The sequence below is a fragment of the Elephas maximus genome, chromosome 7 (assembly GCF_024166365.1).
Source record: "Elephas maximus indicus isolate mEleMax1 chromosome 7, mEleMax1 primary haplotype, whole genome shotgun sequence".
NCBI lineage: Eukaryota > Metazoa > Chordata > Mammalia > Proboscidea > Elephantidae > Elephas > Elephas maximus.
In genome coordinates this window covers 129,125,479-129,148,042 of record NC_064825.1, presented here as the reverse complement: position 1 = coordinate 129,148,042, position 22,564 = coordinate 129,125,479, and the positions used below count along the sequence as shown (strand labels likewise).

Here is a 22,564-nt window from a genome sequence, read left to right as displayed (position 1 = left end):
ATCTTTTGAGTCGCTGTTGTCAATTTGATTTCATATAGACAGATCTTAAAAGAACGTAATGCTCAAGGCAGACCTTTACTAGTTAAAATAAATTATCGTTAAACTGTATCAATATTTTTGGTTTAAGGCTTAAAGATTGTCTTAGGGCAATAGTTTCAGGGTTCATCCAGCCTCCATGGCTCCAGAAAATCTGGGTTCCGTAAGAATTTGAAATTCCGTTCTGCATTTTCCCCTTTTGCTCAGGATTCTTCTAAAGAATCTTTGACCCAAATGTTCAGTAGTGGTAGCTGGGCACCACCCAGTTCACAGCAAAGGAGGCAACTGTTCAAGGAGGTAATTAGCCACACATTCCATTTCCTCCTCCTGTTCCTGACTCTCCACCTTCCTCTGTTGCTCCAGGCAGAGACCAATTACTGTGCCTTGGATGGCCACTTGCAAGCTTTTAAGACCCCAGGGACTATGCGATGAATGAGGTAAAACAGAAGCACTGAACGCATCATTAAGCCAATTAACTGTGACATCCCATGAAACTATGACCCTAAACCTCCAGGCAAAGAACTGAATCCCATGAGGTGTCTGGTTGTACGTAAGCTGCCTCGGTAGCTACTCTTTTTCTTTTTGTCATTGTTGTAAATATTATCTATTACACTTCTGCCAATTCAACTTATTGACAGCAATTACGTTAATCAACTGTGTAATCCTACCTTAATCAATGCAATTGATTAAGCTCAGTACTCAGCTTTTACTGTATCTTTTGATGAACAGAAAGTCCCTGGCTGGTGCAGTTAATGTGCTCGGCTGCTAACTGAAAGGTTGAAGGTTTGAGTCCACCCAGAGGTACCCTGGAAGAAAAGCCTTGGCAACCTACTTCTGAAAAAGCTGCCATTGAAATCTTACACAGACGGTCCTTCGGTGGTGCAGATGGTTTGTACTCGGCTGGTAACCAAAAGGTTGGTGGTTTAAACCCACTCCATGGCACCGCAGAAGAAACAGGCCTAGCGATCTGCTTCAGTAAAGATTACAGCCAAGAAAACTCTACGGAACAGTTCTACTCTGTGACACATGGGGTCTCCCAAGTCACAAATCGACAACAAAATTCTATGGAGCACAGTTCTGCTCTAACACGAGGTTGCCATGAGTTGGAATCAACTTGACAGCAACTGGTTGGCTGGCTGATGAACAGAAGTTTCTAATGGAGTTGAATTTATCAACTTTTTCTTCTTTTAGAAATTCATCTCTACTCTGAGATCATAAACATCTCATATTATGTTTTTGTACTTGTCTTTAATAACTATCATTCTCTCCTCCCCAGACTACAAGCCCTATGAGGAATAATTTTATTTATAATGCAAGCAAGTAGCTCCCCAATGGTGCTGAATGCCAAGCAGGGCCAAGCACTACACAGTAGTGCTAGCGTTTCATTAGATTCTCACAATCACCCCATTTTCTAAGTGCGGAAGTTGAGGCTCAGAGAAGCCAAGCAACATGACTGAGAACCACAATGTTCCCAGGTACACAGGTTTTCAAGCTGGAGTTCCAGTCTGGCTACTTCGTAGTAGCAAGTCCACAGACAAAAAAACCTCTCTTAACCAGATTTCCTCATCTGTAGAAAACAATTAATGATCGTTGTGAAAAAATAAATACTTGTGAGGATCTTAGCTTTGAACCTGGTATATACTAAACCAAAAAAAAAAAAAAACCAAACCCACTGTCGAGTCAATTCCAACTCATAGCGACCCTACAGGACAGAGGAGAGCTGCCCCATAGTTTCCAAGGAGCGCCTAGTGGATTTGAACTGCTGACCTTTTGGTTAGCACTGTAGCACTTAACCACTACGCCACCACAGTTTCTGATATGTACTAAATGTTCGACAAAGGACAGGAATTAAATATACTGAATAAAAGTGTAACTCACTCTCTCCTGGCTGTAATATTCACACTACGTGCCCCTCCCCGCCGCCCTGCAGACAGCACGCAGATGGCAAGAGCACTGCCCACTTCTCCTGGAGGCTAGGGAAGGACATGACCACAAGTGAGCTCACACCCACATCTGGCCCACCTTCTTCCGACCACCTGACTCCCACTGACTTTTCCACCAGGTGCTGCTTGGTCCGGCTGTTGATTCCACCATGGGGAGCCAGAGCCAGTCTGGCTCCCAGGAAAGGATCAGCCTGCACTCTCTCCCACATTGATTGAGACACTCCACGGCACCTGCCGAGGCCCACAAGGCTGGGGTGGCTGCCCTCTGGGAGTGGGAAGGCAAGTTTCGGTCTGTGCTGATAAGGAGCACAGGATGCCTGCTGGGTCCCCAAGGAAGAGGCCACTCCCAGCCCACTTCTCAACACACAAAGCCCAAACCTGAAGGCCACTGACTTTATTGATTTAAAAAACTTTACAAGGACAGTGACTATTCTGCCAAAAAAGAGCCAAATGGCATAAAAACAGACCAGATGTGAGGGTGAGAGTGAAGGAAGGGGCCAAGAATCCACTCAGGAAAGCTGGTAACTATCGCCATGGAACTGGCAGAGGGAGGAGGAGGATGGGGAATTCATGCAAAAGTGAGAATTCCAAAAAAGTTGAAATGGTGATGGGACAAAACTCCTAAAAGATTCTGGAGCACGTTGGAGGTGAGCCTGACAACAGCAATCTTTTCCTTGTAGAGGACAGGGGAGGAGTCGCCACTCAGCTGCAAACTCTGGAGACTCAGGGCTGGGGACTGGGGGCTCCCAAGACAGCATCACAAGAAGGCGTCGCACCACTCTCGAAGGCACCCAAAGCAGTCCCGAGACTGCTTGGCATTGGCGCCGCACGTGTCCTTGAGCCATTCCCGGAAGAGGTCTTCATCCTTCTTTAGTACCAGAAACTGGCCAAGGACCACATACGCCTGCAAAACAGGCAAAGCAAAGGGCATGCCACAAAGTGCATTGTGGGGTTAAGAAAGCCACCTTTGAGGTATTCAAAGCACATAAGCCCAGGAGGCAGAATGAGTTTGCCTGCTTCACCTCCACCAGGTGACCAACTTCAGCTGTCTCTTAAATTATACTCCACTCTCCACCCCCCAACAAGTACATTCACTTTCCTCACTCCATCTGCCAGAAAATAAATGGACTCCCACCTCCAGCCCCCCCAGGCAACATGCGGCCACCCCACACCTTGTCAAAGCCCCTTTCCTCCAGCTTCTTGCCCAGGACTTCACCAATCCCGGCCAGGCTCCCCACTGGCTTTTCCCCCATGGGCTCTGCCACGAAGTCTCGGTGCTTTTGGGAAGTTGTCATCTTGATCAGGCTTAATCTGGGAATCCCAACAAAAAGCAGGTTAGGGCTGAAGACCTGGAAACTCCCTAGAGGCCACTAGTAGTCCCATATGACAAGGGAGCTAGGCCAGCCAGTAGGGTAGCTTACTGAATCCCCTTCATTTCACAGATGAGAAAACTGAGACCCGGGGAGAGTCTTTTCTCCACAAGGATAGTCTCCGACTTAGAATGCAATCCCATTACCACGAACTGCACTTACAATCTTTCCTTATTTTTTAAAAATATATATTTTAACATCAATAATATGTACTACAAAGCTCCCACAGGTAAATTGTGCTGTTATCATTCCCGGGTGTTCACTCGCAGTTGTGCAATTTTATGATTTTACTGTTCAAAACACAAAAACTTAAAAAGAATTAAAAAAAAAAAAAACAGGTATCCAACTTCCATCAGAACCGATTTAGGACGGAGTCAGCAGAACGAACCCCGTCGTAGATCGGGGACCTCCTGCACGCAAAAGAGAACTCTTTTACTTCCTGCAGAAGCCGGGTTTTGGTTTTGGTTTGGAGAGGGAAAACTCTCCTGCCCTAACAGGTGGCAGAGCGCTGGCAAATGGGAAGATTCCCAGAGTCAGTAGCCAGGGCACGCCCCGCGGCTGTCACTCCCTCTGTGACCTTCGCTGGGCAAAAGCTGACCCCGGCTAAGAGGCCACCTGGTCTGAAAAGCAGACGAATGGTCTCTGTGCTCCACCCGCACGCCACGGCTGCTTACGGAGCGAAGGCACAGGCAGAGAGCGCCCGGAGCCGTCTTCCCGCCGGCCGGGTCGCGCTGGCTTCCAGCCGCGCTCGCTCCTGCCGCCCCGCCCCTGCACGCGCCGCGTTCCCACGCGCAGCGCAACGCCGCGCCCCGCCTCCTCCACGCGGCGGGCGGACTCCTCTCGGGGGGCTCACCCTTAGCCTCCCACCGCGCTTTCGTGACCTCTCTCCTCCCTGCTGTCCCGCGCCTCCTCTAGCCTCTCGCCGGGCCCTGCTCCGCAGCTCGCGCTCACTGGCAACTCACACGTAACGGCTCCTCTCGCCACCCGGCCGCTCCCGCCGCTACCCCAACAACTAGAACTTTCTTCGACTTCCGCTTCCGGCTCGCCTCAAGAGCCGTCTTCTAAAACCCAAGTTGGGCACTTCTAGCCTCTAAGCGCCATAGAGATGAGGCATTTCGGTCCTCGACCGCGCCCTTAGGGGCGCTCTTTTCCGGTAGCTTCGCGGGAAGCGGGCTGCCTTCTATGGTCTCACTTCTCAGGCGGCCCTTCCGGTCTCGGAGCAGAGGCCGCGGAGGAGAAAACTTCCCTTCCCGGCTGCCCGGCCCCGGAACTCAAGGACTTAGCCCCGGCCGACCTGGCGGTGGGAAGAGTTAGAGGGACGGACAAAGTGGCGGGGGGGGGGGGGAAGAGTAGCCGTGTGGCTTCCGAGAGCGCGCCGGAAGTACAGTTCTCGGACGGGTCTGACTGAGCCTGGCCTTGTTCGTAGCGCTGTCGGGCTGGTAGGAATCGGGAGGGACCCCAGAGCACCGAAGAGCTGAGTCGGGGCCAGCGCCACCATCGTGACCGCCAGAAAATCCCTTTTCCGTGCCTTCGTTGGCTCTTCTGCGAAGTGAGTCGTGGAGGAGCCGCTCTCAGCGTCCGACCTGTAGAGCGGGGTCGCTCGGCTAGCGCCCGTGGGAGAGTCGAGGGCCGGAAGGTGAGTGTGGTTTCCTGGGGTAGGGGAGAGAGGAGGGCAGGGGGTGGCAGTTAGGGGTGACGCTTTAGACTTTGGAAACCATCACTCTTGGTTACTGGCTTGGACCATCGCGGTGGGCTCCTAATTAGCCTCTGCGTGTAGTGTGTGGAGAGATTATAAACTGAGCTTCTGTGTTGCCGTGGCTGTGCTAGACTTGTGACGTCCAAGCTTGTCGAAGTTACAGTTTTGTACTTGAAGAAACGGTTTTAGAGTATGTAAAAAAGTAAAAGTACGTATAGTTGTATAATTATAATTTCTCAGATATTTACGATAACAAGAGCGTTTTTGAGCGCTTACGGCATTTCAGTGTGCCAAGTGCGTAACTTACATTGTCTCATACTGTTAACAGTGCTCCGAGTTAGGTGTTTTGTTTTGTTCAGCAAGCCCTAAAAAGGTTGAACAGCTGAGAAGTAGTCAAGGTAGGATTTGAGTCCAGGCAGTTAGCCTTCGGAGCCCATGTTCTTAACCAGGACACTGTGTGGCTCGCTCTTCAGTAAGAGGCCATTCCCATTTACAAAACAGTCCTGGGCTCTGAGCCTGCATTCCGAGGAACTCAGGAGAAGTTGACAGTCTCTGCGTCCCTCACGCCCGAGGACGGAACCCAGCATGTCTCAGGCCACCAAGAGGAAGCATGTGGTGAAGGAGTTGCTGGGGGAGCACATGGTGCCCTCAGACCAGCAGCAGATTGTGAGGGTGAGTGGCATGGGGCACAATTTGCTCTATTTCCCACCCCCATTGGACCTCTGGGGTCCAGGTAGGGTGTGGTGCAGCTCAGAGGGCCCTTGATCTGATGATGAGACAGACTGGTTCTCCCTTGCCCCTGAACCAGGTACTCAGGACCCCAGGGAACAATCTGCATGAGGTGGAGACGGCCCAGGGGCAACGCTTCCTGGTGAGCATGCCCTCCAAGTACCGAAAGAACATCTGGATCAAGCGAGGTGAGGGGGGGTCCCCTCGGAGACAACCATTTACCATGGCCTTGGCTTCCTGCCTGCACCAGGACTGACCTGGTCTTTCCTCCTGTTTCCCTACAGGGGACTTCCTCATCGTTGACCCCATTGAGGAGGGAGAGAAGGTGAAGGCGGAGATCTCCTTTGTGCTCTGCAAGGACCACGTGCGCTCTCTGCAGAAGGAGGGGCTCTGGTAGGGCGCTCCCCTTCATTGTTGGCTCCCTGGCCTCTGGGCGGATGGACTTTGTATCCTTGTAATTGGGGAAGGGAAGATCATGGCATCCCAGGCAGAGACTGCTGGAAACAGTGCTTTTGCCAAGAGACTTATTAGTTTTCTCTGACCCTGTTTTTTCTTTTGGCGCAGGCCTGAGGCCTTCTCTGAAGTGGCTGAGAAACACAACAACAGCAGGAACAGGTGAGGAACAAGCTTTGAGATAAGTAGACGAATAATTTCTTACATAAGGATCAGTACAAAGCTGGTTCCTCTGAGGCAGAGACTAAAGATGCCCCAAGTGTCTAACTTTTCTAAACTGCTGTCCTAGTCCGTTTTTTCTAATGTCATTTACTTTTTTTTTTGTCAGTTCTCTTTTTCCAGTTTTTGGGTTCCCTAGTTTACTGCAACATCTCACAGAAGTCAAAAACCTGTATAAAGGAAGTGACTCATGTGGTTATGGAGACTGGCAGGTTCCAAATCCACGGGTCAGGCATAGGGTTCTCCCAACTCACATGGCTATAGGGGCTGATGAACCCAAACCAGCATTTCAGACCACAGGCTTTTGGCTCACAAGGCTGTAGAAGCTGGTGAATCAAGTCAGATGATAGGCTGCAGGCCCGTGGGGCTATAGAGGCTGGCGAATCTCAGAATCACCAGGCTTGAGTCTGAAGAACTGGGAGTCAGTCGATCACAAACTGGACGCTGGATCCAGATAGAGAGCCCCACCAGGGCATCTACATATACACCTTAGATGCAGGTGACACCCTAGGGAAGGTGGTAGCTTGAGTAAGGGTGGGACTTGAGTCACGCCCTCCTGCAAGGCTGCAACCAGAGACACTCCAGTCCTGTCTCGTAAACATGTAGAGGTCAGCATCCACGACACTTAAGATGGAGGACAACCATACAATACTGGGAATCATGGCTTAGCCAAGTTGACACATAACTCTGACCATCATTGGTTCCATATATTTTATTTGCATGGATTCACTGTCTTTATGTGTGAGTTATAAACATCATGGGTAGAAGGGCTACATGAAGTAATTCATTACGTCACAAGAGGGAAGACAGAAAGTAGGGGTCCAAGCCCTGGTGTCAGGCTTTCCTTTGTCACTACACAGGGTTTCTGGTAAGGGTTCTTTAATATGTGATATAACACGTGTGTGTAAGGGTGGATTAGAAGATTGATCAGGTTCGAATCTTGGTTTTTGCCATTTAGAGCAGAGTGCTATTAAGCAATTTACTTAATCTCTCAATTCTCACCTGTCTTCTCAACAAAATGGGAGCTTAGTGCTTATAAAACTGCTTAGTGTGGTATGTGATGTGGGCTCAAGGAGTGTTAGTTGGTGGTGGTAGAATCGTTGTTCTTAACTAAAATGAGTGGGTCTAGTAAAGTTGGGGGTGGCTGGCAGTCTTCAGCCTGTTTCTTTGGCCAAGTTTTCAACTGCTCTGATTCTGTGCCTCATTTTAGTCTTTAAGGGGTTGTTGAATTTTGGCAGGCCTGTAGGGCCCTGACTGCTTGGCCAAATGATCCTTCTTTTTGTGGGGCCCCTTGGTTGCAGATCTGGTTTTCCCAGAAGGCATTGGGCTAACTCTCTTCTCCCATGCAGACAGACTCAGCCAGAACTCCCAGCTGAGCCCCAGTCATCAGGAGACGAGTCCAGCTCTGAAGACGATTCTGACCTCTTTGTTAACACCAACCGCAGACAGTATCATGAAAGCGAAGAGGAGAGCAAGGAGGAGGAGGCAGCCTGAGACCCTGGGCCCACCTCTCCACTAGCTCAGAGACTAGTCCCTGGCTCCCCTGGGCTCAGACATTCCCAGGGTGCCCTGCAGCTCTTCCCCCCTGGATGGGGACAAGGCAGGGCCCCTCTCTGAACAGACTTTCCTGACCGACAGGAGAATTAAACCCCTGGTGGGTGATGACTTGTGTTGGTGTCCGTGTGGCTCTTTGGGAGAGGATGGACATGTGAAGTAAAAAACGGCATGCTCTTTGGTGGAAGTCTCATGGGCCAGTGGCCGAATGGCAGGGAAACGGGGACTGGCTGGACTCTTCCCCCAGGTGGTTTGAGTTCTTTCTTTTTGCATCGTTGAATGCTTAGGAAGTGCCTGGCCCTGTGCTGTGTCTCCTTGCATGTGTTTGATGATTAGGAGTAGCCCCACCTCATTGCCTGCTTGCAGTTAATCCCTTTGGAAGCAGTCAGGGTCACAGCCCTGGAACCTAGGGTCCACCTGCCTCCAGGAGACACTCAGGACAAATCCCGCAATGCCTCAGGAGCCGCAGTCCCGGCCTTTTATGGTCCTCCATTCCGTCACTGCAGGGTGCTCCCCTCTGTCTCTCTACCCTCGGCCATTCTTCCAGAACGTCTGCTTTGTGACCAGCAAACCTCTACGTGTCTTTAACCTTGTTTTGAAGGTCTTTCCATTTCCTAACTTTATTTGAAACCTGGTTATACCCCGAGGACATCAGTTGCCCCGTAACCTTCTAAAAGGAGGCTGCTTTTTTACCTTCGTGCCTCAGCGAGGAGGTGGGTTGGTGGCTGCTCGGACCATCACTGTCTTTCCCCTTGCCAGCTACATCCTCCCACCTCTCCTTGGAAGTGTTTATCTCTGGCTGTACACTTTCTCTCTGCATTGCTGCCGTTGACCTTGTAGTCACTGCTTAGTCATTGGAGAGTTCTCGTCTTGGCTTAGAGTCTTCCATCCCCACTTAGGTCGGTATATTCTACCTCCTGTAGATGGGCCTGTTCAACACTGTGGCTTCCAAGTTCCTTGATACCCTCAGCTCTGATGCCCCTGTCCTCTAGTCTGTCTGCTGCCTACATATCTGGTCGCTGTTTGGACCCCTGACGTGGCTAGGAATTACACCACGTTTTGGATTTAAATATCTGTATAATTGCCACCTCTTGGCTCTCTTACCTTCTCAACTACTACCTCTGCAGAAATTCTCGATCCTCATCTTTCTGCAAACAAGCCCTCTCACATTCTCACATTAGTTTGCTATCTTCACTTCCATCATGCAGCGTGGACTCCACAGCCCGCACCCTCTACTCCCGTCTCTTCAGTATTTGTCGGGTAAAACCCCCGGCTGGGGGAAGCCCCATCATTCACCTCTGTGCCTGTGCCCAAGCAGGTGAATACTACTAGAGAGAAGATAAGCAACCTGGCCCACTGCTTCTACCTTAAATTCATAATTACACACCTCAGATGGGTACTCAGTACTGCCCAGCAGACCTACTCTTCGGGATTTCTGTTTCAAAGCTTCTATCTCACCTACCGGTTCTCCTTCCCCCTTCTAGTTACCGACCACTGCTCATACTTCATTAAGAGAGGGTAGCCACTGGAGGCAGCTCTCGCCTCCCCACGAACGTTTACAAATAGCTCGCGTATCTTCCTGCCTTAACTTCCCGTTGCGATTCAACAGCAAGTAAACCCTTGTGTACTTTGGAGCTGTCTCTGTTGATTCTCAAGGACTTAGGTGTTGGTCATCAGCTGTCGTACGTGTGTCATCAGAATCAGACGTGCTATAGAGTCTCCTAAGAAACAGTCCAGAAAACCTGTCTCTGAGCCCCATGTCCTCTCTAGCTGTGGCTTCGTTTGCTGTTTTCCATTCACTTTGTCTTACGTTTGCTTAGCGTAGCTTCAGATATGTATGTATACATACTTGTGTGTGTGTGTACATAAGCACGTATGTATAAAAAACCAGATGAGTTAAAGATGGGGTGTGTGCGTGCGCTCGTACGCGTTTTAACTCATTCTAGTTTTTTATGGGAGGTGGAGATCTAACTTTTTTCTAAATGGATACCCACTTGTCCCTACACTGTTTATTGAATGAGTCATTTTTTTTCCTTACGGATTTGAAATACCTCTTTTAAAATAAACTAAGTTCTTGCATATACGTGAATCTCTTTGGATTTCTAATCTGTCCCTTTGGTCTGTTTGGCTATCTTAGTTATCTAGTGCTGCTATGACAGAAATACCACAAGTGGGTGGCTTTAACAAACTATTTTTTCACAGGAGGTTGGAAGTCTGGATTCAGGACGCTGGCTCTAGAGGAAGGCTTTCTCGACTCTGGAGGAAGGTCCTTGTCTCTCTTGAATTTCTGTTTCTGGGAGATCATGTGGCTTGACATCTCTCTTCCCCCATCTCTGCGTCTCTCCCTTGTTTGTTTAATCTCATATTTCAAAAGAGATTAACTCAAGATATATCCCACACTAATCCTGCAACATTAACATAGCAAAGAACCCATTCCTAAATGGGGTTATAACCACAGGCATAGAGGTTAGGATTTACAACACATTTTGGGAAGACATGATTCCATCCACAACAGTAGCATACCGTGTTCAGTAGCATGATTCGATATCTGATAGATGGTCCCCACCCTGCCTATTTTCTTTTATATTTGAACTTTACAGTGAACTTGTGAACTTTCATTTGAAAGTCCTGTTGCAATTTTTATTGGCGTGATTTTAAATTTTAAGGTTAGATTTCAGAAGTAGTAGCTTAACAGTTTTGAATCTTCCCACCCAGAAATGAGATACACGTTTTTTTGTAAGGTGTTATTTGTGTCATATAGATCTTTCATGTTTCTGGTTAGGTTTGTTGTTGTGTGCCACCGAATCAGTCCAACTCATAGCGCCCCTATAGGACAGAGTAGAACTGCCCATAGGGTTTCTAGGCTATAATCTTATGGATTAAGGTTAGTGGTTAAGAGCTTGGCTGCTAACCAAGAGGTCGGCAGTTCACATCTACCAGCTGCTCCTTGGAAACCCTATGGGGCAGTTCTACTCTGTCCTATAGGGTTGCTATAAGTTAGAATCGACTTTACGTCAATGGAATTATTTTTTCTTCCTTTTTAATCTTAGGGGAGCAGGTTGCCAGGTCTTTTTTTCTAGCAGAACCACTGGTGGGTTGGAACCGCCGACCATTTGGTTAGCAGCCACTGTGCCGCCAGCACTCCTTCAGTTAGTTAAGTCTTAGGAATTTGAGAGTTATTTGTTGTTAAGAATGGGATCTTTTGAATTGCATTCCTACCTCTTGCTGGCATATAGGAAAGCTGTAGATGTGTGGCACTCACCTAGTAGATCTGAGATGTGTGGCACTCACTCACCTAGTAGATCTGATCGGACTCCTAGGAGTTGTAATAGTTACTCAGCCGTGTCTGTTGGCTTTCCCAGATCAAATCATATCCTGTCAGTGGCAGTTTTATCTTGCCTTCTCGGCTCTCCGCTCGTTCTTTTCCTGTGAATTATGGGGTGAGGGCTTCCGATAGAAGGTCAAATGGCACCCTTGGCTGTACCTCTCTTAGTGGGTATGGCTCTCACGTTTCATCATGAAATGCAATTTTTGCTTCGGTATCTGGCAGATAATTTTCATTAGTGTTGGATTTTGACATCTATTGAGACAAAAGATTTTGTTTTGTTATTGTAGTGAATTACATTAATAGATTTCCTAATGTTGAACCGTTCTTGCAGTCTGACATAAACACTGCTTTGAAAAAAAAAAGAGTTGTCATCAAGTCGCCTCTGACTTACGGCGACCCCGTGTGTCGTGTGTCAGGGTAGAGCTGTGCTCCACAGGTTTTTCAGTGGCTGATTTTTCAGAAGTAGGTGACCAGGCCTTTCTTCAGCGATGCCTCTGGGCACACTCAAACCTCTGACCTTCCAGTTAGCAGCTGATTGTGTTAACTATTTCTACCATCCAGGGACTCAGGTTTTGATACATATATGTGTGTATATATATCATTTCCCCCACCCCAGGATTTTTATACCTATTCTTGAGCCAATTTTATTTACTTTTTTAAATTTTAATGATTTCCCTGTCCTATTTTGATACCAGCATTATGCTAGCCTTGTAGAATAAGCTTGGAGACAATCTTTTTCTACAGGCTTCATTTATAACAAAAATCATTTTCTTAAAATGTGGTGGAACTTGCTTAGACAAACATCTGTGTTTCATGCCTGTTTTAAGAAATAGATTTTTGGCTCCTTTTTAATTTCTTCTGTGGCATTTTATTAGGTTTTCTAGCCATCCTTGAGCCAAATTTGATAATTTATGTGTTTTTGGAATCATATATGTTTTAACTTTTTTGGCAAAAAGTGAAACATAATGCAAAAACTGGACAATGAAAAAGAAAGACCAAAGAAGAATTGATGCATTTGAATTATGGTGTTGGTGAAGAATACTGAATATACCATGGACTGTCAAAAGAACAAACAAATCTGTCTTGGAAAAAGTACAGCCAGAATGCTTCTTAGAAGGGAGGATAGAGAGACTTTGTCTTACGTTCTTTGGACATGTTATCAGGAGGGAGTAGAGAGTCAGGAAAAAAGAGGAAGACTTTCAACGACAGGGATTGACACAGCGGCTGCAACAAAATGCAGCAATGACTGTTGAGGACTGTTCAGGAGCAGGCAGTGTTTCGTTCCATTGTGTATAGGGTTGCTATGGATTGGAAACAACGGCAACAACTAACAACAACAAAAACAGTGTTGAAATTCTCAGGACTTTCTTACTTGTAAGTGACAAAACCTAATTCAAACTAGAAGCAAAGGGCTCGTTGGCCTGAAGCCTTAGGCAGAGCAGATCTGGGGCTGGGATTCTTTCGTCAGGGCTCTCTCTTCATTTGTCCCTCAGATTGTCTCTGCTCCTCTGTTGATCCATCCCGTTCTCTCCTGCAGGTGATGTCTGCAGGAAGCACCATTATACACGAGGTCCTTAGAGAAAAAGAGTTATTTCTCTAGAATCCATGTATCTCAGGGAAGATTAGTTGGTCTGCTCAGGTCACTTGCCCTTTGCTAAGTACTCATGATGGTCAGGAGTGTGTTTGTGGGGTGGGGAGGGGGCAGGAAGAGCCACACCTCATCTGTGTGATATGTTTCTTATGCAGTAGAGAGGTTCTGTTATCAGAAAAAGGAGAACAAGAGGTAGTGGCAGATACAGCCAACCAACACGTGTCTTGTGTTCTATTTTTTTGTTAATTAGCTTTGCAAGAGGTCTGTCCACTGACCGTTTCCTTCTGTTTCTTTGGGTATATTTGTTCATTTTCTAGCTTCTTGAATTGTATGCTTAGTTAATTTAACACCAGTATTGTTTTATAATATGGTTATGAGTTTTCCTCTAGGTGCTTCTTTGGCTGTTCCCCCACTTTAATGTGTCTGTGGGAGGTTTTTTTTTTTGGCGTTGTCAACTTGGCCTTAAGTTTTTCTCCAGCTCTCTCAATGATTCTGTGAGCTACCTTATCACCTGTTCCCCATCCCCCCACACACACAAAAACAGCCTCTTAATCTCTGTTTCTCTAACTCGAAGCCATTTAGCTTCTGTGGGTTGTAGCTAAGACTCCTGATGGAGGGTCTTGTATTCTGCATACTGCTACCCCTTGTGTCTATCCTTCCTTGAATCAAATTTGGTAATTTATATTTTTCTAGAAGCACATATTTCATGAATATTTTAACTTTTTGGCAAAAAGTGATACATAGTGCGAAAGCTAGACAATGAATAAGAAAGACCGAAGAAGGACTGCCAGGAGAGCAAACAAATCCTGAAGCAGGATCCTACCCCTCTTCTCCCAACAAAGCAGCTGAGTGTTCTCAGAGCCCTTTGCCCCAGTACTGTGGCCCTGTGACTGGTTGCCTGATTGTACTGACCCTCTACTGAAGTCAGGTTCTAGACTCTGTGACCCTTTAGACTTGACACCTCTAGCACTTTAGGACTAACCTTTACATCCAGGCCACTTCCCTAGGGCTGTCCCATGCAGCCCAGCTCACTCCCCTCCCTTGATTGAACTAAGAAACACACTCCTCACGTGTATTACTTTTTGTTTTATAGTCCTGGGTAATCCTTGTCTGAAGAGTGGGCTTCAGGAATGCTTTTAGTTCTGGGTTAACAAAGCGCCTGGAGGCCATAGTTTTGGGAGTTGGGCTCAGGTTTTGGTACAGTCTGCCCTCTGGTGGCAGGATGTGGGCTCTGCCTTCTGGCCTCCCCCTTCCTCACTGTGCTGAAGTGCCTCCCTGGCAGTTTACAACAACCAGCAGCTCCATAGTCCTCATCATCACCATCACCACCCTGTCTCTGCAATTCGGAGAACATTACGTAAACCAGGACATCCTCTTCCTGAGTGCCTAACCCAACCCACCACAGGGAAATCTTAGCGATGCCAGTGCTAGAGTTTCCCAGGGCTAAGCAGAGGTCTGGGCAAGGCCCTGCAGGCAGGTGCATGCCCTGGGCAACACTTGAAGAGGGGCACTAACGAGCAGTTTCTATTGGCCATCACAGTTTCCATTGCCAGCTGCAAGACATCATTCAACAATTTAGAACTAATTGCCATAGGCACTGTTTTCCATAGATAGACCCCTGCCCTGCTCCCCACCCCCGGACTATTCTCAGCAACAGGATCTTGTTTCCATCTTGCAACACTGGATATTGGGGAATCTAATTCTAGAATCCCATCCTGGGGAAGTACTCCCTAGGACCACTTGAGCACTATCTTAGTTTGGATTCTTCCCAAAAAGCAGATTCAAGCTCAAGTAGTCTATTTAGGAGATGATCCCTGGAAACCCCATTATGGAATGGAAGAGTGAGACAGGGAAGGACAGAGAGCTAACCTGGGGTACAATATCAACCAAATTTCCAGTATGGTTGCCTGGAGCATAAACCTGCTAGAGAATTCTGGGAGCCAGAGTAGAACACTCTCTGGGGCTAGCCCCCTCCAGTGCAGTGAATTGCTTAATATGGCCCTCCAGCCATAGTCTTTGTGACTCACACACAATGATTGAGTGGGGCTATGCAAATAAAATATATGGAACCCTAACAAGGGTATTAGTTTTGCCATCCCTCTAGGCTTAAAACGAGCCATCCCAGAGGCAGGAAGGGAGGATCTCACCACCACCAAAGAAGAGTCAGGAGCAGAGCTTGTCCTTTGGACTCAGGATCCTTGCACTGGAACCAGGGGATAGAGAGAGAGAGAGAGCTGTAACTGAAGATGGTGAGAAGCTCGGGCAGAGAAAGGCCACAGGACAGACTGGCAGGAGACGGCACAGTAGGTTTCCCAGCCCACAGAGTGAGAAGCTGAGCGCCTTCAGGCAGGAGGCTTCTGGCGGAGTAGCGTTCCTCCAGACACTTGGTCGAGGTAGGTTTGCTGACCCACAGAACTAGAGCCCAGCACCTTCAGGCCGAAGCTTACTGAAGCTTACTGGCAGAGTGGGTTGCCTCTGAGCACTTATTGGCAGAGGTAAAAGAACTTTGTAACACTTGCCCAAGCAGGGCAGAGGCAAGGCAAGGAGCTGAAGGGCCAAGGGGCAGGGAGAGACCTGCCTGCAGGCAAGGCTGAGAAGAGGCTGTCCTGATGGAAGAGCTATATCCTGAGTGTTCCTGAACCTGAATTATAACCTGTTACTTCCTTAATAAACCCCGTAACTGTGGGTATTGTCTGTGAGTTCTTTATGGCCATTGCAATGAATTATCAAACTTAGCAGAGTAGAGAGTGCTGTGGGAGGGACAGCTGGTGTCAGAATCAGTAAAGATGGTGGAGAAAGGAGGCATGTCTGACCTCTGCCTCATAGGAATCAGCCTTGGGCTGTTGATATTGATTCTCCTTCATCGTTGTGAAGTTAGATGAGTCAAGTGCCTCGGTCATGCCATTTTTACACTCCTTGGAGGGCAAGGCAGCTGAGGTATTTTCCCATCAATTCCCATCAGTCATTGGCAGAGGGCGCTCCTGGAGGCAGCAACTTCAGCCTGTCCATGTGTGGATAATCCAGGTTTTGGTAGCCAGAGAAAGCCCCGTGCACACAGTTGCAGGTGCTGGTCATTGAAATTCTGGCCGGCTAGCCTGACACTATTATGTGCTGAGGGGTCGTGTGTAGGATTGTTCTACAACGGGTGTGCACTCGCTGTAGAACAGAGGGAGGAAGTCCTTAAGTCCGAAATCCTAGGGGCCAGTGAACACAGGTGGAATGTAATTCCCAAAGATTACAGCCAGCTGGGACTCTCATTCCCCGGGGTCTGTGGCAGGGCCGGTCCCATGGCTTCCTCATCTGCTTCTGAGACTTCCCTGTTGCTGGGCCCCATTCAGACGTGGCCTCTTGTCTGGTGACCCAGCATTAATCAAATTCTTAACTGTGGGATATGCTGTCTAATAATCAAAGAAGTCAAATTGGCATAGGGCCTCTTTCTTTGTAGCTGGTGGCCATAAACCCAGCACTTTATCCTTAGTAGTTGGTGGACTGCCCAGGTGTCCCCCCGAGAAAGTTACTTCAGTAGCAGGACCTTGGATTTTGTCTTCAATCAAGGGCCAACCATCTCGACTTACCTGTGCCTGAGGAGCATGCAAGGAGGTGTGGGCGGTTTCACAGTGGGACCCACTATTAGAATATCATCAATGTCATGAAAATTCAAAGGAGCCCTGGCAGAGCAATGGTTAAGCACTGGGCTGCTAACCAAAAGATTGGCGGTTTGAACCCACCCAGCAGCTCTGCGGGAGAAAGACCCAGTGATCTGTTTCCTTAAGATTACAGCCAAGAAAACCCTGTGCGGCAGTTCTGCTCTGTCACATGGGGTTGCTATGAGTCAGAATTGACTCGATGGTACCCAACAACAATAAAAAGTCAGGACACCTAACAGTGGCTCATATTATGCTCAAGTTTAATGGCTTTTGCAAAGAGGATCCAAAAGCCCCTGTAGAAGGATGGTAAAGGTAACACGACACGCCCCACCAGGTGACATAGAGGAAATTAGTATTAACCATGTCCAAGGCCATGTACCAAGTGCTGATAGTGGCAGCAATTGCATCAGTTATTGTTATGGTATTAAATTTGATGGTGTTAAAATATTCACTTTGTTATTTAATTCTCGTTAGTTCACAACGGGGCAGTGGTGGTTCAACGTTAGAATTCTCACTTTCCATGCAGGAGGCCCGGGTTCAATTCCACGCACTGTACCTTAGTGTAGCCACCTCCCATCTGTCCGTGGAGGTTTGCATGTTGCTGTGACACTGAACAGGTTTCAGCAGAGCTTTCAGACTAAGACAGACTAGGAAGAAAGAATTGGCAGTCTACTTCTGAAGATCAGCCAGTGAAAACCCTGTGGATCACAATGGTGCAATCTGCAAATGATCATAGGGATGGCGCAGGACCGGGCAGTGTTTGGTTCTGTTGTGCTTGGGGTCACCATGAATCAGGGATTGACTTTGACGGTAGCCGACAACAACAAAGTTCACAATGAGGTGCCAGGTATCAAAACCCTGTGTTCCTGGGCCTTAAAAGCTTGCAAGGGGCCATCTAAGATATATCTACTGGTACCATCCCATCTGGAGTAAAAGAATGAAGAAAACCAAAGACACAAGGGAAATATTAGCCGCAAGGATTAATTGACCACAAGTACCACATCCTCCACCAGCCTGAGCCCAGAACAACTCGATGGTGCCTGGCTATTACCACAGGCCACTCTGGCAGGGATCACAATAGAGGGTCCTGGATAGAGCCGGAGGAAAATATAGAACGAAATTCAAATCCACAATAAATAAATAAATAAATAAGACCAGACTCTGCCAGAGACTAGAGGAACCCCCTGACTATGGCCCCTGGACAGCCTTTTAACTCAGAGCTGAAGCCACTCCCAAAGTTTACCCTTCAGCCAAAGATTAGACAGGTCTATAAAACAAAAAATGTGCTTAGGAGGCGGGACCAAGATGGCGGACTAGGCAGACGCTACCTCGGATCCCTCTTGCAACAAAGACACGGAAAAACAAGTGAATCGATCACATACATAACAATCTACGAACCCTGAACAACAAACACAGATTTAGAGATGGAGAACAAACTAATACGGGGAAGCAGCGATTGTTTTTGGAGCCTGGAGCCAGTGTCCCAGTCAGGTACGGCACAAGCACAGAGAGCTGCTCCACCCCCCTGAACTAACACCGGGAGGGGGCCCAGCCGGTTCGCGCGGGCGGCGTGGCAACGCAGCCAGTGGAAGAAGTCCCCGGGAGGCAGCGACTGGTCTTGGAGTGGGGAGAGCAGCGTCCCAGCTGGGACACTCGGTCATGGCACAAGCACGGGGAGCTGCTCCACTCACCTGAACTAACCCCGGGAGGGGGCCCAGCCAGTTCGCGCGGGCCGCGTGGCGACGCAGCCGGTGGGAGAAGTCCCCGGGAGGCAGTGACTGGTCTTGGAGTGGGGAGAGCAGCGTCCCAGCCGGGGAACCGTCCCGCCCGGATTTGGACTGGACGCAGCGGATTTTCTGGAAAAACTAGTTTCCCAGTGATGGCTCGGAGACAGCAATCCATATCAAACCACTTAAAGAAGCAGACCATGACAGCTTCTCCAACTCCCCAAACAAAAGAATCAAAATCTTTCCCAAATGAAGATACAATCCTGGAATTATCAGATACAGAATATAAAAAACTAATTTACAGAATGCTTCAAGACATCACAAATGAAATAAGGCAAACTGCAGAAAAAGCCAAGGAACACACTGATAAAACTGTTGAAGAACTCAAAAAGATTATTCAAGAATATAGTGGAAAAATTAATAAGTTGCAAGAATCCATAGAGAGACAGCATGTAGAAATCCAAAAGATTAACAATAAAATTACAGAATTAGACAACGCAATAGGAAGTCAGAGGAGCAGACTCGAGCAATTAGAATGCAGACTGGGACATCTGGAGGACCAGGGAGTCAACACCAACATAGCTGAAAAAAAATCAGATAAAAGAATTAAAAAAAATGAAGAAACCCTAAGAATCATGTGGGACTCTATCAAGAAGGATAACCTGCAGGTGACTGGAGTCCCAGAACAGGGAGGGGGGACAGAAAACACAGAGAAAATAGTTGAAGAACTCCTGACACAAAACTTCCCTGACATCATGAAAGACGAAAGGATATCTATCCAAGATGCTCATCGAACCCCATTTAAGATTGATCCAAAAAGAAAAACACCAAGACATACTATCATCAAACTCGCCAAAACCAAAGATAAACAGAAAATTTTAAAAGCAGCCAGGGAGAAAAGAAAGGTTTCCTTCAAGGGAGAATCAATAAGAATAAGTTCAGACTACTCAGCAGAAACCATGCAGGCAAGAAGGGAATGGGACGACATATACAGAACACTGAAGGAGAAAAACTGCCAGCCAAGGATCATATATCCAGCAAAACTCTCTCTGAAATATGAAGGCGAAATTAAGATATTTACAGATAAACACAAGTTTAGAGAATTTGCAAAAATCAAACCAAAGCTACAAGAAATACTAAAGGAAATTGTTTGGTCAGAAAACCAATAATATCAGATATCAGCACAACACAAGGACACAAAACAGAACGTCCTGATATCAACTCAAATAGGGAAATCACAAAAACAAACAAATTAACATTAATTAAAAAAAAATACACATAACAGGGAATCATGGAAGTCAATAGGTAAAAGATCACAATAATCAAAAAGAGGGACTAAATACAGGAGGCATTGAACTGCCATATGGAGAGTGATACAAGGCGATATAGAACAATACAAGTTAGGTTTTTACTTAGAAAAATAGGGGTAAATAATAAGGTAACCACAAAAAGGTATAACAACTCTATAACTCAAGACAAAAGCCAAGAAAAACGTAACGACTCAACTAACATAAAGTCAAACACTATGAAAATGAGGATCTCACAATTTACTAAGAAAAACGTCTCAGCACAAAAAAGTATGTGGAAAAATGAAATTGTCAACAACACACATAAAAAGGCATCAAAATGACAGCACTAAAAACTTATTTATCTATAATTACGCTGAATGTAAATGGACTAAATGCACCAATAAAGAGACAGTCACAGACTGGATAAAGAAACACGATCCATCTATATGCTGCCTACAAGAGACACACCTTAGACTTAGAGACACAAACAAACTAAAACTCAAAGGATGGAAAAAAATATATCAAGCAAACAATAAGCAAAAAAGAAGAGGAGTAGCAATATTAATTTCCGACAAAATAGACTTTAGACTTAAATCCACCACAAAGGATAAAGAAGGACACTATATAATGATAAAAGGGACAATTGATCAGGAAGACATAACCATATTAAATATTTATGCACCCAGTGACAGGGCTGCAAGATACATAAATCAAATTTTAACAGAATTGAAAAGTGAGATAGATACCTCCACAATTATAGTAGGAGACTTCAACACACCACTTTCGGAGAAGGACAGAACATCCAGTAAGAAGCTCAATAGAGACACGGAAGATCTACTTAAAACAATCAACCAACTTGACCTCATTGACTTACACAGAACTCTCCACCCAACTGCTGCAAAGTATACTTTTTTTTCTAGCGCACATGGAACATTCTCTGGAATAGACCACATATTAGGTCATAAAACAAACCTTTGCAGAGTCCAAAACATCGAAATATTACAAAGCATCTTCTCAGACCACAAGGCAATAAAACTAGAAATCAATAACAGAAAAACTAGGGAAAAGAAATCAAATACTTGGAAAATGAACAATACCCTCCTGAAAAAAGACTGGGTTATAGAAGACATCAAGGAGGGAATAAGGAAATTCATAGAAAGCAACGAGAATGAAAATACTTCCTATCAAAACCTCTGGGACACAGCAAAAGCGGTGCTCAGAGGCCAATTTATATCAATAAATGCACACATACAAAAAGAAGAAAGAGCCAAAATCAGAGAACTGTCCCTACAACTTGAACAAATAGAAACTGAGCAACAAAAGAATCCATCAGGCACCAGAAGAAAACAAATAATAAAAATAAGAGCTGAACTAAATGAATTAGAGAACAGAAAAACAATTGAAAGAATTAACAAAGCCAAAAGCTGGTTCTTTGAAAAAATTAACAAAATTGATAAACCATTGGCTAGACTGACTAAAGAAATACAGGAAACAAATAACCCGAATAAGAAACGAGAAGGACCACATCACAACAGAACCAAATGAAATTAAAAGAATCATTTCAGATTATTATGAAAAATTGTACTCTAACAAATTTGAAAACCTAGAAGAAATGGATGAATTCCTGGAAAAACACTACCTACCTAAACTAACACATTCAGAAGTAGAACAACTAAATAGACCCATAACAAAAGAAGAGATTGAAACGGTAATCCAAAAACTTCCAACAAAAAAAAAGCCCTGGCCCGGACGGCTTCACTACAGAGTTCTACCAAACTTTCAGAGAAGAGTTAACACTACTACTTCTGAAGGTATTCCAAAGCATAGAAAATGACGGAATACTACCCAACTCATTCTATGAAGCCACCATCTCCCTGATACCAAAACCAGGTAAAGACATTACAAAAAAAGAAAATTATAGACCTATATCCCTCATGAACACAGATGCAAAAATCCTCAACAAAATTCTAGCCAATAGAATCCAACAACACATCAGAAAAATAATTCACCATGATCAAGTGGGATTTATACCAGGTACGCAAGGCTGGTTTAATATCAGAAAAACCATTAATGTAATCCATCCCATAAATAAAACAAAAGACAAAAACCACATGATCTTATCAATTGATGCAGAAAAGGCATTTGACAAAGTCCAACACCGATTTATGATAAAAACTCTTACCAAAATAGGAATTGAAGGAAAATTCCTCAACATAATAAAGGGCATCTATGCAAAGCCAACAGCCAATATCACTCTAAATGGAGAGAACCTAAAAGCAATTCCCTTGAGAACGGGAACCAGACAAGGATGCCCTTTATCACCGCTCTTATTCAACATTGTGCTGGAAGTCCTAGCCAGGGCAATTAGGCTAGACAAAGAAATAAAAGGTATCCGGATTGGCAAGGAGGAAGTAAAGTTATCACTATTTGCAGATGACATGATTATATACACAGAAAACCCTAAGGAATCCTCCAGAAAACTACTGAAACTAATAGAAGAGTTTGGCAGAGTCTCAGGTTATAAAATAAACATACAAAAATCACTTGGATTCCTCTACATCAACAAAAAGAACACCGAAGAGGAAATAACCAAATCAATACCATTCACAGTAGCCCCCAAGAAGATAAAATACTTAGGAATAAATCTTACCAAGGATGTAAAAGACCTATACAAAGAAAACTACAAAGCTCTACTACAAGAAATTCAAAAGGACATACTTAAGTGGAAAAACATACCTTGCTCATGGATAGGAAGACTTAACATAGTAAAAATGTCTATTCTACCAAAAGCCATCTATACATACAATGCACTTCCGATCCAAATTCCAATGTCATTTTTTAATGTGTTGGAAAAACAAATCACCAACTTCATATGGAAGGGAAAGAAGCCTCGGATAAGTAAAGCATTACTGAAAAAGAAGAAGAAAGTGGGAGGTCTCACTCTACCTGATTTCAGAACCTATTATACAGCCACAGTAGTCA

The 22,564-nt window shown here is 45.9% G+C and overlaps 2 protein-coding genes across 2 annotated transcripts; one reads left to right on the top strand and one right to left on the bottom strand.

Annotated features, from left to right (window-relative positions):
* Window positions 1-2,358: 2,358 nt before the first annotated feature.
* BANF1 (BAF nuclear assembly factor 1) lies at window positions 2,359-4,592 on the bottom strand. Its single transcript, XM_049892539.1, has 3 exons — window positions 4,312-4,592; window positions 3,152-3,290; window positions 2,359-2,883 (listed from the first exon to the last, which is right to left on the bottom strand). Exons 2-3 carry the CDS (start codon window positions 3,272-3,274, stop codon window positions 2,737-2,739), a joined length of 270 nt encoding a protein of 89 aa, XP_049748496.1. The 5' UTR covers window positions 3,275-3,290; window positions 4,312-4,592; the 3' UTR covers window positions 2,359-2,736.
* A 101-nt stretch (window positions 4,593-4,693) lies between these two features.
* Window positions 4,694-10,083, top strand: EIF1AD (eukaryotic translation initiation factor 1A domain containing). Its single transcript, XM_049892538.1, has 6 exons — window positions 4,694-4,985; window positions 5,547-5,717; window positions 5,854-5,962; window positions 6,059-6,167; window positions 6,339-6,389; window positions 7,796-10,083. Exons 2-6 carry the CDS (start codon window positions 5,631-5,633, stop codon window positions 7,938-7,940), a joined length of 501 nt encoding a protein of 166 aa, XP_049748495.1. The 5' UTR covers window positions 4,694-4,985; window positions 5,547-5,630; the 3' UTR covers window positions 7,941-10,083.
* Window positions 10,084-22,564: the final 12,481 nt, after the last annotated feature.

Coding starts and splice junctions, on each gene's coding strand:
- BANF1 (XM_049892539.1), bottom strand. CDS start 3,274: ATGACAACTTCCCAAAAGCACCGAGACTTCGTGGCAGAGCCCATGGGG. Junction 2,884..3,151: donor AGGAAAGGGGCTTTGACAAG/GTGTGGGGTGGC, acceptor CCTGTTTTGCAG/GCGTATGTGGTCCTTGGCCA.
- EIF1AD (XM_049892538.1), top strand. CDS start 5,631: ATGTCTCAGGCCACCAAGAGGAAGCATGTGGTGAAGGAGTTGCTGGGG. Junction 6,168..6,338: donor CTGCAGAAGGAGGGGCTCTG/GTAGGGCGCTCC, acceptor CTTTTGGCGCAG/GCCTGAGGCCTTCTCTGAAG. Junction 6,390..7,795: donor CACAACAACAGCAGGAACAG/GTGAGGAACAAG, acceptor TCTCCCATGCAG/ACAGACTCAGCCAGAACTCC.